At 49.5% G+C, this 12410-nt stretch overlaps 1 protein-coding gene across 4 annotated transcripts in view; it reads left to right on the plus strand.

The window, feature by feature from the left end:
* Hdac4 (histone deacetylase 4) overlaps positions 1–12410 on the plus strand; it is a 262337-nt gene that overhangs the window by 218055 nt on the left and 31872 nt on the right. For 2 of the 4 annotated variants that reach the window (XM_055616475.1, XM_055616476.1), the window contains exons 16-18: positions 2159–2279; positions 6471–6517; positions 10083–10190. In XM_055616475.1, the coding sequence (XP_055472450.1) occupies positions 2159–2279; positions 6471–6517; positions 10083–10190 (276 nt within the window). The remainder of the gene's footprint in view (positions 1–2158; positions 2280–6470; positions 6518–10082; positions 10191–12410) is intronic. The other 2 variants (XM_055616477.1, XM_055616478.1) reach the window with 1 other exon arrangement.

The following is a 12410-nucleotide window of genomic DNA, read 5'->3' on the forward strand; positions in this document are numbered from 1 at the left end:
CCCCTGGCTAAGCCACAACATAACAGAGACGTATAAAAGAGACTGCTTGCTGTGTGAGCTGGCCTTTCTCTGTGATAGCCTGTTCATTTGAGAACTAGGTTAGTCACATAGGTTTGAACCATAATAACTTCTAACGGTGAAGTCCTCATTTCCCAGTCACCTTCTACCAGACCCACCTCTTGCAGAACCCACAGTGCCAGCACTACCATGTTGGTCATATAGCTTCCTGTCCATGAGCCCTTGAAGGCATACTGCCTGCTTCCTGTGACAGAGTCCAAACTGCTTCCCTAATTCTCCGTCTTCTACAGAAGCTGCCACCAGTGTGCTGTGCTCCTCAAACCCAAAGTGTCAGGCTCACTCCCCTGTCTTCTTCCTAGTTACTTCGCAGCATGCTCTCTGTGGCTGACCAGTATGGGCATCCATACTTATACAGTGAGGAGAGGATCCAAGACGCAGAGGGAAGATCAGCCCACATGTCCCATCAGGCCTATCAGCTTCATTAAGACTGTGTTTTCCTGCTATAACATATCAGAAAGCTGCTCTGAGGGTGTGTGGAGAACTCTGGGCCTTTTTTTCCTCACTTGGCAGGTTCTCTGAGGCAGTGGCCAGCATGGAAAGTGCCCCCCAGCCTGGTTAGCTGTGCCTCTGCTTCCTTTATGCCAGGCCCTTACCCAAGGAACTATGTAGAAAGGCTCCGGGAGGGCTGTCTCTCTAGGTACTGGTCCTCAGTTTTCCCAGCTGCCATGCTTGTTCTCAGGAGGGCTGGCCTACCTGCCAGTGGATTCCAGTGTTCATCCCACACCTGTCCAAGATCACGTTGAGCCTTTCCTTGTTCTCCCCCATGACACAGTAGGTGTGCTGTGTCCAGGCCCTGTGCACTCAGGAGTCCTAAGCTCTGAGGAGGAAGGATGGATTTCTGTAGGGCAGGCACAGCAACAAGGACCCCGGGCCTGGGAGCTGTCTTGGGCGGGCCTTCTCTCCCCATCTTTGCCCTAGGGCTGGCATTATCCACTCCCAGGATTGCCCGCAGTACCTGCCAGGGGAACCTCAACTGGGATACCCTCCATCTGTCCCTCAAGTTGTCCTGCACATCAGCATAGCTTCAGGCACAAGTGTCTCAATAGTAAGTTCCTCATGGAACAGCACAGTTATTTCTGTTTCCTCTCTGTGTGCCCACTGCCCTCCTGATGCACTGGAGAATTCAGAGCTTAGGTCAGCCCAGGGATCACATGTGTCCCTTACCACTCTTCTTGTACCTTGCTTTTGGGGATGTCCCAAATCAGATCCACACCCACTCCTGAAGGTCCTCTGGGTGGGTGGTGATGAACAGGGCTCGGGAGGCGAAACCACAGGCACCTGCTTTGGAAATCTATCCTGACTGCTTTACCACTGGGGGGCAGCATTGGCCAGTGTACACAAACCAAAAGGCAAAAAAACCTCTGTCCTCTCTTGTTCTAGCTGGCCTTGCAGGATGAACCAGCCATCCTGTGCATCCAGATGCTGCCCTGAGACATCCTTCAGTTGCCAGCATTCACTAATGTCTTGTCCTCTCCCAGGAAAGTATATTCAGGCAGGGACTGTGAGGCAGATTCTCAGGCGGGAAAGCAGTTAGAGTCAGGCAGGGCTGAGAGTGCAAGTAACTGAGAAAGCAGGACGACCAGCTCGCCTTCCTTAGTGCCTGTGCGGAGGCATGAGAACACAGGGCTCCAGTCGCCCCCCAGTGCAATGTGTGCAGTGCAAGTGTGTCAGCCGTGCGCAGGGGGGCCGCAGAGAGCTGGTGTTGAGGAGACACTAGGAGCTGTGGCTGGAGTCCCCTTGAGAATGAGCTCGGGCAGCTCCCCTCACCTCTGACACTTCCTGCCATTTTAAGCCCAGACCCTGGTTTCAGAAAGCAAAGTAATAATTTTTTGAAAATCATTTGTATGACAGAAAAGGGTATCATGCTGAAAACTAGAATTATCATTTTTAATGTTTTTCAAGGCTATGGTTAAAATGTAAGTCACCTAAAACATTTTTAAATACTGTGTTGCATGCTTCTTTGTTTCTGACTTTCAGTAATGCAATAGTCATATGCCCATCCCCATATTCGAACTACATGGCCTTGCTGAATAGAGATTGAGCTGATGCAGAAGTATGGTCTCACCTTGTGTCCCCACAGTGCATCCGCGGACGCAAGGCCACATTGGAAGAGCTGCAGACAGTACACTCAGAGGGCCACACACTCCTCTACGGCACAAACCCTCTCAACAGACAGAAACTGGACAGTAAGAAACTTCTAGGTACTCGAGACCTTCCTTACATCCCTACCAGGTTTGATCTCCTGCAAGTGATGTTTCCAGCCCTTGGCTCCTACAGCTGGAACCACTAATGTGGCTGACAGGAAGGTTTTCTCCTGCTAAGGCCATGGGTGCAGAGAAGCATGGAGCCACCGTCATTTCTGGAAGCTGTTAAGGATTGCTTAAGCCCAAGAATGCCAAGCCCTTGCTCTGTCTTCAGTTCCTTTCGAGGACTTCTTTGGGGAAGGCTGAGAGGAGCCCTGGAGAGTCCCAGGCCTGGTCACAATGAGGCCATTGGTTGCAGACTAGGGAGCTGTGTCTTGGACCTGCTGGTCAACCCCACTCTGGGCAGGTTCTGGCTAGCAAAGACTTACTGTGCCTCACCTCAAGGGTCTTTATCCAGTAAAAGTAGGCCTTGACAAACTGTAGGGTTCTGTGTAATCTCTGAGTACACCCCATATTATCTACTTGGCTTACTCCATAGACCCCAACAGCTCAGAGTGATTTTTGCAGTAACCCAGGACTATAGACGGTAGAGAGAAGGACAGAGGCAGGGCTGGTGGTCTCTACCGTGGGACTCGGACTTCAGGTCATGGTCCCACAATGGGAACCAATCTTGGGCTGCATTAAGCCCATCTCCTTCCCACACTCCCCTAATGGGTCCTTTGTGTGCTCACCTTTACCCTCAATCAAAAGATAGATGACTCCTCTGCAGGAACTTATCCAGTCCAAAGAGCACTGACAATGACAGTTTCCAGCAAGTAGTGCCCTCAGAACTGTGGCTGGGCTCACACAGAGCCACACTGCCCATCCTAAGCTGCCAGCATGGACTCCATACCAGGTCAGGAATAGACAGGACAGTGCTTGCCAAGCAGCTAGAGATTGAGGCTGTCTGTAATCAGTGTCCTTGAAGAGAGAAGATACTGTAAGCAAAAGCAGTAGTGAAGGAAGATGTTGAGAGAATGTGAAGATTCAAAGCATAATCACCAGAGGAGAAAGTTCCTGGGCTGGAAGACAAGCTGAGGCAATCTCCTGAAAATGGAACAAAAGGCTAACTGGAAGGAAAGGACCAAGGTCTGTTGTGGTGCCTGATCTTAGTGTTAATACAAGGATGAGGTGAGGCTGGGATGGATTTTATGCTAGAATTTCAGGGTTAAGAAGACCACGGCAACCAGCACCTGAAAAGTAGGAAATGCCACACAAAAAGCTCCACAAAGAGCTAGGGCATTCTCTGCTTTCCTTCCTGTCACTATTACCCAGCCGGGCTGCCAGTCAAACAGGAGGAACAGAGCATTTGCAGCCCAGGAGTTCCATTCCTCAGTGTTTGTTTTCAACCACTGAGCAATGCTGCCAGGCAGCCAAGAGGCTTATCCCAGAGGCAATTCTCATAATGTGGTCCAGAGGACAATCCTGTAGCCCTATGGGAAACCAGTCAGAATAGCCTGGGGCTGTGTGGTCCAGATGCTGTCTGTTACTGACCCAGGGTGGATGCAGGGCCACTGTGGTTCTTCTGGGACTTTCTTACTCTTCAGGCCATGCCTTCAGATTAGCCCTCTACAACCCATTGTCCTACAAGTGTGCCTCTTGGCTCTAGGGTTGCCCTTCAGACAGGAAATGCAGCATGTCGATCCCAGAATGAGGCAGGGCCTTTGTCCACAGTGGGACTTCCTCAGTTGGAGTGTTGACGAACAGGTCCCATCTTCCAGACACAGACAGGGGTCACCTAGACAAGTGCTCGTGCTCTCCTAAACACGTTTCCTCAGCCATCCCAGCCTTGATCCACCAAAGTTACCAACAGGAGCATTTTCTGAGTTTTAAGCTAGTTTCAAACCAGGTTATCAAAACAGAAGACTTGAACTAGATGTGTGCCCCGTGAAACAGAAATATCTGCGTGCAAGGTTTAGGACACAAATACTCACTGCCCATCGGTCACTTAGCACTAGTCCTCCACTTGTATCCAGCACTACTCTACTGAAGCCCATTTCTGCCTGTGTTTCTTTGTTAGAACATTTTCCCCACGCCCTGTGCCCATCCCCATGCCCCAGCAGCCATGCCAGTGACTGTATCGCTATGCCCTGTGTTGTTGTATGCACGCGCTACCCATCTGAGCTGCTCGCTTGGAGTCCTTTTCTTTCCTGCTGAGCTTTGCACTAGTCCCTCACCAGCAAACCCTCAAGACTGATCTTTAAGTATCTACCAAGTCCTCACCACGGACCTTCACAAATGTCCTTGACCTAAGGATTTGAGACATAGTAATAGCAGTTATCCCAAGTTCTGTTAAAGTAGCCCTAATTAGATCACTGCTGTGATTTTCTTGTTGTTTTTTTTTTTCAATCTACTCCATACATTTCTCCACCATGCACAAAGACCCTTTGTAGTGCTTCACTGGTGTGCCATTCCACCTGGAACTCATGTGAATGGCAGGTGCGATGAGTCAGATACCATCCCTAGAAGCAAGGAGGCACCCAAGAGCAGTGCTGAAGAAGAGAGGCTGGCTTGAAGTGACTATAAAGCTGGCAAGGCAGACCTCTAAAAGGTTGGCTCTCATGTCATTCCTACCCCATCCATACCCTAAAATATCAGCCAGCCATGTTCTATCAGTAGACCAGAGGTCGTAATCCTTAAGACTAGACCTCTGGCATGTTTTGCAGCCTAATTGAAATGGTTGTGACCCCAAACCACTAATGGCTAGAACTAAGCTGTGGCCTAAGCTGGGGTGAAAGGTACTCAGTCTAGAGCAGGAACCCTTCGGTACAAGCTGGCGATGGACAGCAGAGCTCTTCCTTGTTGTGAACATGATGCCCTGCTTCCTACTCGTGTGCTTTCTGTGCTTAACAGATGATGAAGTTCCTCTTTGCTTTTTTGCTGGCTGAATAATGAGCATGAAAATACTACAGTGATTGACATCTGTAACGTACACAGTGTTGGCTGTAATTTCAAAGGGAAATGCACTCTCATAGCCCTGGCTGCCACATAATCATTGTGCATTTCCTGAAGGAAGGTTCCTGGGCAAAGGAACTCTACATGTCATAGCACTGCTGTTCCTTTGTCGGGGTGTGGAGTGGTAGCAAAAGCACTGTTCCACAGTCACTCCATGCCTGCCTGGCCCCTGGCTTTAGAGGCCAAATGCCTTGTGCTGTGGCTTCAGTCTGTGATACAGAGCCATAATGACTGCAGTTGGGGAGTATGCAGTGAGCAGGGAGGGTGCAGCTTGTAGCCCACACCCCTCCTCCTTCCCAGCCTTGTTGCAAAGGCCCAGACTTTCCCAGCCTGCCTATTCCCTGTGCTTTCCTTTCTGGAAAGGACGAACACCATTTAAGACACTAGCTTGACATGGTACTTCCCGGCACAGCTCCCCTACATGGCCACCTATTACTGACTTGAAGTTCCCCTGTGCTACAAGAACCTGTGTTTACAGACTTTAGAGCATTTTTACTTGCTGCTCACCTGTCACTGAAGGAAAAATGCATTTAATGCCCTGTTCTGCTTCCCATATTTTTATATGCAAATAAAGACCAAGCCTTGGACCTGAGCTGTGGGTACTTAGCCACGTGAGGCAGGGGGCCAGGGGAGTAAGAAGCTGGCCCAAGTAGGAGCCAAACATCCTAGCCTTCAAGAAACATCAGGAAGATAGAGAGCCACAACAGTGCTGTTGCCTCAGTATGAATTTGAGGGCTGATAGTGGCAGGAAATATGCAGGGATGGCCTTATTCTTCATTACCCGTAGTGGTTCAGTGCCCTTGGGTGCAGGCCAGGAATGGGCTGGTTTACTTAGATTCATGCTTGGAACTCCAGCCAGACATGTAGACACAGCCAGCCTCTCCTAACCCCCCAATCTGCCAGCTCTCAATGGAAGAGGTTCTGTGCTATAATAGGAACACTATCAGATACAAGGAAGCTCCCCTGCCACAGGATTTATGGACAGCATCATGATGTCTGGATTACGCAGGACTATGCCAACTCCTGGGAGGCCCATTCCCACCTCCTGTGGTGCCTAACCGTGAAAACCTGCTTCCTCTCAGACTTTGGCAGAGCCATTCTCCTTGCACTTGCTGCCTGGTGATAGAGCCTTACAGTGGAGCCAGTGAGGCTGTGAGAACCTGTCTTGTCCTGGGGTCCCCAGCACACTGTATGAACAGGGCACTCACAGAGCCAGTGCCACCCTGATCTTCTGACACTGTCTTCTTCCCACAGGCTCACTGACCTCCGTGTTTGTCAGGCTTCCTTGTGGTGGTGTTGGGGTAAGTATTGCTTTAATGTGTAAATAATGTCCTGTTTGTTCTCAGAGCCCCAGTGGTCACAGAAATCATTGCCTTGCTCTCTTGAGTGGGTAATGGCTGCCAGGTGTTTTCCATAAACAGTACTATGGGGCGAGTGGGGCCATGTGGGGCTTCAAAGGAACTGAGAGCTGGGAGCATTTTTTTTTTTTTTCCACCAAACTCAGGCACCTTTCTTTGGGGAAGGTTGTCTGAAATTGCATCTGGAGCCTTGATCAGCCACAGCTCTTGTGCGCCTCTTGTGTAGACTATGCCTCATGGCCTGCCTCCACAGCAGCACTGAGCTCTGTTCACAGAGGCCTCTTAGGGCAGAGTGGGCCCTTCTGTGCCACTTTCTAACTTGTTCTCCAGACAGAGTTTTCTGCGCAATGACCAGGACGTTAATGGATCAGGTGACAGTTGTGACACAGTCTCTGGTTGGCGGTGGGTGGCCTTGCTTTTCTGTGATGAGGTGATATGAGCAGCTAGTCACTTGGGGAACAGACTAAGACATACATGTGGCAAAGGACTGGCTGTCAGGGTATCTAGCGCATGCATAGCCTCTGCTGCCAGACCAGTTCTGCTCTACTCCCGCCTCTGGCATGAAAGAGTGGGACTAAGCCTCCCATCTGATCTTCTGACCCTCAGAGTCTCACTGTACCATGCTGGGCCAGCACATGGCCAGAGTTGTCCTAGCCAAACCTGTGCCGTGTTTGATCACAGATCGTAGGGTGAAGCTGAGATCTGGATTCTGTTATGGAAATGAAACAAAATTGTTTTCTTCCTGAGTCTTTACAGAAATCGCTGCTTTGAAAATTGCCCGTCAGAAAGAGAATCGATGGCATCTATTCATACTACCACCAAGCCCTCCTGGAGTTATTTTGTTTTGTATTGTAAATAGGCTGCAATCTCTTAATTCGGGGCAAATTTTTGGCCCAACTTGAAAAGATTTGGATTTGCACTTCCCTGCAGCCAGAGGGTCCTGTGCTAGACAGCATTTATAATTTGCAAATGAAAACTAAACGCAAGCTCAGACCTGGGGGTCGAAGACAGGCAGACTCCTGCACAACCAACCCCAGATCTTAGGTGTAGCAGCCATGCTGCCAGATGAGTGCAGATACAATGCACAGGTGTGAGTGGAGTCCATGGGACCCAGCCTGAAGATGGGAGTTAGGATCTTCAGTCTCTTATGTAGGCCCGAAGCAGCAAAACAGCCTGGACTAGGCTCTGGATTGAGTGGACTCTTGGGCCCACAATACTGCCATGGACTCAGTTTTCCTTCCACCCACCCACTGGGGTGTCAGAAAGAGCAATGCAGATGCTGTGGGAGAACTGAGGCCTGTGTAGGATGAGGCACAGACACCAAGGTCAAGGCCCCTCTATCCCTGGAAGCAGCTTTCCATTGCCGTCTCATGTAATAGCTCGTTCAGAGTTTAAAACTCAATCTTTCTTACATCTGATAAATAAAAGTTTGAAATAGTTTTGATCTTTTTTCTCCCCCAAACCAAATAAAAACACTTCTGTTTTGTTCACCTCATTATGTGAATTTCAAGCTAGTGAGGACCTGTGTTCTTGACTATCTCTGCTCCTGCCTGAACCCTGCCTGAAGGTGTGGTCTGAACTCTGCTGTCTTGTACCTCCTCCCTCCTGCAGATTGAGCCCCGGTTTACCAGGGCTCACCCAGTTTTGCCTGTGCCATGCTCCATTGTTGGTACTCAGTTTCATTTCCCAAATGCTTCAGTGTTTCCCTTCCACCCATATCTGTACTTCCTATAAAGCACTTTTCTATAGTTCCTATTCCACATTAGCATCACCATCCTGACCGAACAGGGCTGTCTCTCAGTATCACTTCCAAGGAAGCAGCTGGTGAACAGAAATAGGAACAAAACAGCAGAAAAGTCTTGTCAGGTCTTAGTAGCCTGGGATCCTGGAGTGGGAATTGTCCAAAGGTTTATTCTCCGTGCAGAAGGGGAATTGTCCAGGCTACAGACTTTACTTATGATGCTCAGAGAGTACAGTCTACAGAAAGTCCTGGAAGAGTAGCCAAATGTGGGCAGATGTCATGCGTAGTTCCTTCCCCATGTCTTAGCTAGGCTCTTTAATAAAGCTAGCCTCTCTCCAACACTTGAGAAGGAACTAATCACTGAGCATGTAGCCTCTGGCCTGGCCTGGGCTACCCTGGGCACTGCTGCCCCCTGGAGGTCAGAAAGCAGCTGGAGGAGTGTCTTCTGCTCTGTCACCTTTCATATTGTAATGTTCCAATAGTAATGATTTGATTCTCCAGGCAAAACTGGTTTGCATAGGAACACAGCCAGTGTCTCAGCTTTGAAGAGTGGCAGTGCCTCCCAGCGGGCAGTCCTTTGACATTCGGGAGCCATTTGAAGGACATAGCCCATGCTAAGTACCCCGTAAGCAGTGTCCTCACCATATAAAGAATTTTAAATCATCTGTCTCTGAGAGTGAGGCTTGTGGAAAAGCTGGAAAGAGTTGCTCCTCCTCACTGATCAATATCTGTCACTTAGCAGATGGTGTTGAAGGCCCAGGCTAGAGATAGAGAGATGGTTGTAGGTCTGAATTCCCAGCTTCTTGGAGTGCTAAGAGGTGGTGTATGTGAGGATCTGGCAACCCTCAGATCTAAGACGTTAAACAGCTGTTAGTCAAGTAGCCCCACCCCACTCTCCTAGGCCACCACTTTCTGGCAAGGGCCTAAATCTCCGAGTATCTGGCCCAAGCCCCAAGTGGCCTCACGGGGCACATGTGCAGGCGGTTGTTCCTGTGCCCTGGTATTACAGCACTCTGATCCCTGCCTAGGCTCCTGTCTTGGGCTTCCCTGTAGACCCAGAAGTGAGAATGTCTTGTCTTGTTCCCCAAAGACCAGACCTTAAAAAGCATTCTACTGGGCCAGCAGGATGGCTCTGCAGGTAAGGACACTTGCTTCCAAGCATCACAGCCCAAGATCAAGCCCCGAGACTGATTAGTGAAAGGAGGGAACTGACACCTACAAGTTGACCTCTGACCTCCACAAAAATGCATTTTAATGTTTGCATACCCATGTACGTGTACACACACACTCAATTTTTCAAAAATTGCAGTGTGTTCCCTTTGCCCAAGCCAGTAAGTACACAGCTGGTTGGCCTTGCCTGCTGTTTGAAGTGGAAGCTAACAGGCCACCCAAGACAACCCTGGTAGCTCTTTCCTATGCCTCATGCCCTCATTCCACTTAACCACTCTCAGCCCATAGTAAGAGCTTGCAGTTAAATACAGCACAGAATAGAGCCACTCATTGTAGTTTCTGTTCCATTTCATTTTCTACTCCTTAATATAACTCTTAGTTTCAATTCCAGTGTAAAAAGTAAGGAAGTGAGTGGCCTAGAATCCTTACTGCCAGCTCCAGGTCTGTTGGAGCAAGTGAAAGGAGAAGGATATCGCAGAGGGGATGGATGGTCACTTGCTTTTATTTCTGTGTACGGTTTGGGCACATCTCCTAAAGAAATGTGTGGTGAGCGACAGTGATACGGACATAGCTCACTGAGAAGCCTTGTTTCCACAGGTGGATAGTGACACCATATGGAACGAGGTGCACTCGTCTGGGGCAGCCCGCCTGGCGGTAGGCTGCGTGGTGGAGCTGGTCTTCAAGGTGGCCACAGGAGAGCTAAAGGTCAGTCAGCCCATTGCCCTTCCCCTCTGGTGGGGGCTGGACAGGATCGGTGCAAGGAAGCTCCTGTCCAGGGTTATGTGAACACTCCCATTCGGGAACAAATGTGTAGTTCACATTCTGCAGTGGATGTGTAACCCTTTACCCCTTTCAGTTGCTGAGGGGCCTAGCAAGCCTTTGTTCCTGTAGCCCGTCTCTTCAGTATCAGCTGTATTGAAATTAAAGTGAGATGTTTTCAGAGCATTCATGCTCAAGGAACAACAGCATCTGGCATCGTACATGGCAGCTGGAGTCACACCTGCCTTACAACAGTGTGAAACCAGCCGGGTGTGGTAGTGCATGCCTGTAATCCCAGCACTTGAGGAGGCATCTCTGTGATGTCTGAGGCCAGCCTGGTCTACAAAGTGAGTCCAGGACAGCCAAAGCTACACAGAAAAATCCTGTCTCAAAAAATGAAACAAAAAAACTAATAATGTGAAACTGGCGGATAGACACTAGCCTTGTGTAAGACAGTGCTGAAAAGCAAGTATTTTGTGGTCATTGTGGGAAGCTGGGTAACTTCTCTGCCTGTGCCAGGGTTGGCACGTGGCAGATCTTGCAGGACCAGTGCAGTGTGGACGCTGCCGTCTCCCGCTTGTTATGTAGTTGCCTCACCTACAAGCTGTTCACTGAGCCAGACAGCAGTAGGAAAGCCAAGGCCCCAGGTCCCGGCACACCTAACCCTAGCAGATCATTTTTTTTTTAACCCATAATACTACCACTCATGTCATAAAAAATGTCTTCCTAAGCCAGGATCACTGCCATGTGCATAGGGACAGGCAATTATGAAGTCGAAGTGCTATCACTGGCAGCTCCTGCCCACCTTGTTCCGAGGAGTGAAAAGCCTTGTCAGCTTGCGACGTCCGCAAGTTGGAAGGCCTGTAATACTCTTGTCATTACAAGGAAAATGGGTATCCGTGGTAGAAGAGGGTATGGCTCAGCTCACAGTGACATATACAGTAAGGCTTCCTGGTGCTAGCCCGTACACGGCCTCTCTCAGAACCACCACGACCTTGTCTTCCTTCTTCCGTATTCACCATGGTGTGTTGATAGAGTGGCCCTGTATAGATTGTTCAAGCTCTTTGTGAGGATGTTCGTGGGGAATTGTCCCCTTGGGAGTTCATTTGTGCTCGTTGTGGGGGCTGGTGTGTCTTCATGCCATGCTTAGCTGCTCAGCACCATCCACACAGTTGTCAGCCCAGTGCAAAAGGCAGGCGAGTCTGAGACCCCTGAAGCCGGTGCCCAAGACAGCACAGAGAATGAGAAGTAAGTTTTCATTCAGTGCTGAGTATCAGGGGCTGCCACTTGTCTTGTGGATCTACCTCTTAGCCTTACCACTGCCTACCCCTGAACTAAGTAGTCCGTTCACCAACCCAGCACCCTCATTAATAGTTGGCTAACCTTTTCGTGCTCAGTTAATTCTTGACCACTTCCTGGTGATGATGAGAGTCAGAGGCTTGCTTGAGTGTTTTTACAGCAGCAGCCCAGTGGTGTGCAGATGGTTCTGTAAAGTGTGAGTGATGGGGAGTAGGCTGAGCAGCCATGCTAAACAGTGCCAGCTCTGTAGTGGTTCTTCTGGGTGGGAGTAGCCTTGAGTGCTCCGTGTGCTTTCTGTTCCCCTATAACTAAGCTTCAGTTGGCCCAAGACCAGCTCAAGGCATGACATGGACCCAGAAGCAGCCTATATGAGTACTCTTTATTTTTTTTTTTTTTTTAGGGGTTGGGAAAACAAGTTCTCATTTAGCCAAACTAGCCTCCAGCTCACAGTGTAGCTGAGACTAGCCTCAAAGCTCCTGATCTTCCTCCTGGGGTTACAGCATGCACTACCACACCCATCTTTCTTTTTTCTCTGTATCCATGGCTGCCACAAGGCTGCTAGTGAGCAGCAGGCAACAAGACCATCCCCATACCCTAGCCCACACTCTTTCCAGTGGCTGCAGCCCTAACCCATAGGTACTTGGCAACAGAACCAGAGGGTCTACTGTCTGTCCCCAGGTCAGGCTGTCTGACTGACTCCTTTAAAATGGAGCCACATTTCCTTTAGGCAAGGCTCAGCTAATACCATTCCCCATCCATGTCATGGGACCAGTAGCAGTGGGAACCACATCCTCCTATGGATTCTGAGTCTGATGACTGGTGTTTGTAATGACTTTCTTGTGGATAAGAAATATCTTCCCTCACTAT

This window comes from Psammomys obesus, unplaced genomic scaffold, assembly GCF_907164565.1.
Source record: "Psammomys obesus unplaced genomic scaffold, mPsaObe1.curated_primary_1811, whole genome shotgun sequence".
Taxonomy (NCBI): domain Eukaryota; kingdom Metazoa; phylum Chordata; class Mammalia; order Rodentia; family Muridae; genus Psammomys; species Psammomys obesus.